This window comes from Aplysia californica, unplaced genomic scaffold, assembly GCF_000002075.1.
Source record: "Aplysia californica isolate F4 #8 unplaced genomic scaffold, AplCal3.0 scaffold00728, whole genome shotgun sequence".
Lineage (NCBI taxonomy): Eukaryota > Metazoa > Mollusca > Gastropoda > Aplysiida > Aplysiidae > Aplysia > Aplysia californica.
This window is the reverse complement of record NW_004797998.1, coordinates 143,810-145,808: the sequence shown is the minus strand read 5'-3', so window position 1 is coordinate 145,808 and position 1,999 is coordinate 143,810. Positions and strand designations below refer to the sequence as shown.

At 45.6% G+C, this 1,999-nt stretch overlaps 1 protein-coding gene across 1 annotated transcript in view; it reads left to right on the top strand.

The window, feature by feature from the left end:
• The window catches only part of LOC101854754, a 17,484-nt gene extending 15,617 nt beyond the window's left edge, over positions 1-1,867 (top strand). The window contains exon 6 of the mRNA XM_005108856.3: positions 1,391-1,867. Within this exon, the coding sequence (XP_005108913.1) occupies positions 1,391-1,572 (182 nt within the window). The 3' untranslated portion in view covers positions 1,573-1,867. The remainder of the gene's footprint in view (positions 1-1,390) is intronic.
• Positions 1,868-1,999: the final 132 nt, after the last annotated feature.

Genomic DNA, 1,999 nt, shown 5'->3' with positions numbered 1-1,999 from the left:
CAACAACTACAGTGAAAGCATCTAGCCAGTAGAGGTACCAACAACTACAGTGAAAGCATCTAGCCAGTAGAGGTGTCAACAACTAGAGTTAAAGCATCTAGCCAGTAGAGGTGTCAACAACTACAGTGAAAGCATCTAGCCAGTAGAGGTACCAACAACTACAGTGAAAGCATCTAGCCAGTAGAGGTGTCAACAACTAGAGTTAAAGCATCTAGCCAGTAGAGGTGTCAACAACTACAGTGAAAGCATCTAGCCAGTAGAGGTACCAACAACTAGAGTTAAAGATCTGACACATTCATTTCAGATCCCCGTAACCAGCGCACCCCCCTAGGCACCCCCCTCACCCTCCTGTTGGTCAGAGTCGCCCTGGGGAATGTGTTTCACGTGGATCGCAGCCACCCAAGTCTTCAGTCACGCCGTAAGTTTTTTCTCCCTTCTGCAAACGTCAGTTTGTTGGACAACCTGATTGTTTTTGTAATGTGTTTTTTTTAGGGGGGTAAGTGTTTTACGGCGCTCGCAACTGCATATGGTCATATGAGCGCGCAGGACACATTAAATATAACATTTTTCAATTGGTAGGAAATTTGGAATTTTGCCAGTGTGGCGGCTGAAGCCTACTCTTATCGATTTTAGACCACCGAGGGATCTTTAACATGCGCAACTTGCACACGGGCCCTCCGAGATTTTTCATCCTTTTCCGAAAAGGCTAGGTGTAGATCTTTCCTTCCAGAAGATCAAGGGTGCCGCTGAAAGACAGCAGTAAGAAGGAGCCAAGGTAGAAAGGCTGCAGGAAGAGTCAGGAGCAAAGGGGAGGGGACAAAGGAGGTGAGGGGGTGGGGGCAGAAAGTGGAGACGAAAGCAGACGACAGAACATTGCTAAAGAGCAGGAAAGGAGGTGAAAGGAGACAATTATAGAGATGGAAAATTTTCTGTTGCTACCCGGAATCAAACCCAGGACCTTTGAATGAGAGGCGCACATCTTAACCTGTAGGCCACTAGAGTCCCCGCAGCGCCATTGACACGATTGTGTACGTGGTTCAGCTTTGTATCCCTGGGGCAAAGATTTCTTTCTGCTTTCTAGTAGCCGTAATATGTTCTCAGAGAACTACCCCAACAGGGATAAAGAAACAAGGATACAAGTCAAGATATTGGCGATTTGGGGGTCACCTGGTTTCAGAGGTAAAATTAGCGAGGTAAAATTAGCGAGGTAAAATTAGCGAGGTAAAATTGTGTTCTCTGGCCAGTTTCTGGTGGGTTGGGTTGTAGCTCTGCTTTTCGTTTTAGACATTTTTGGGCAGGGCCAAGAGTAAACAGTTAAAAAGTTACTCTATAACCTTGAACCTTGAACCTTGAACCTTGAACCTTGAACCTTGAACCTTTCTTTGTCCAGATGGAAACAAACTGCTTGGGCCGCCGTGCACGAACTGTCAATCTGATGAACCGTGCAACTGCAAGAAGCCGCGCTACGACTCGGTTCTCGTTGAAGACACTTCGTTTCTGTTCAGGGAGTTCGTGGTGTACGATAGAGCGCATTGCTACCCAGAATACATTGTGACGTACGTCAGAGAGTAGAGCAGGTGCCGTCAGTTTCTGAATCTCTGGAGTTGGGACTGTCAAACCACATGCAGCACTCGTGTCTTCTGGTTTTCTTACCTGATGTTGCGTTCATTGTTGCAAAGTTCTTGTTTTCATGGTTTAGATTTGTTTAATTCTTAGTTCTAGTGTGTTCGTAAGTGCTGATACCTTTTGTTTTTACGGCTGTCCTTACATGTATGTAGTTGCTGTATGGTTGTGAACGTTCTTCTTTATGTGGTGGAACTGGTTTTTCTTGTTACTGTGAAATGTTTTTATCTTGTGTGAATCGCTCAGTGATCATGTGATTGGTGTACAGCGCTCAGTGATCATGTGATTGGTGTACAGAGGTCAGTGATCATGTGATTGGTGTACAGCGCTCAGTGATCATGTGATTGGTGTACAGCGCTCAGTGATCATGTGATTG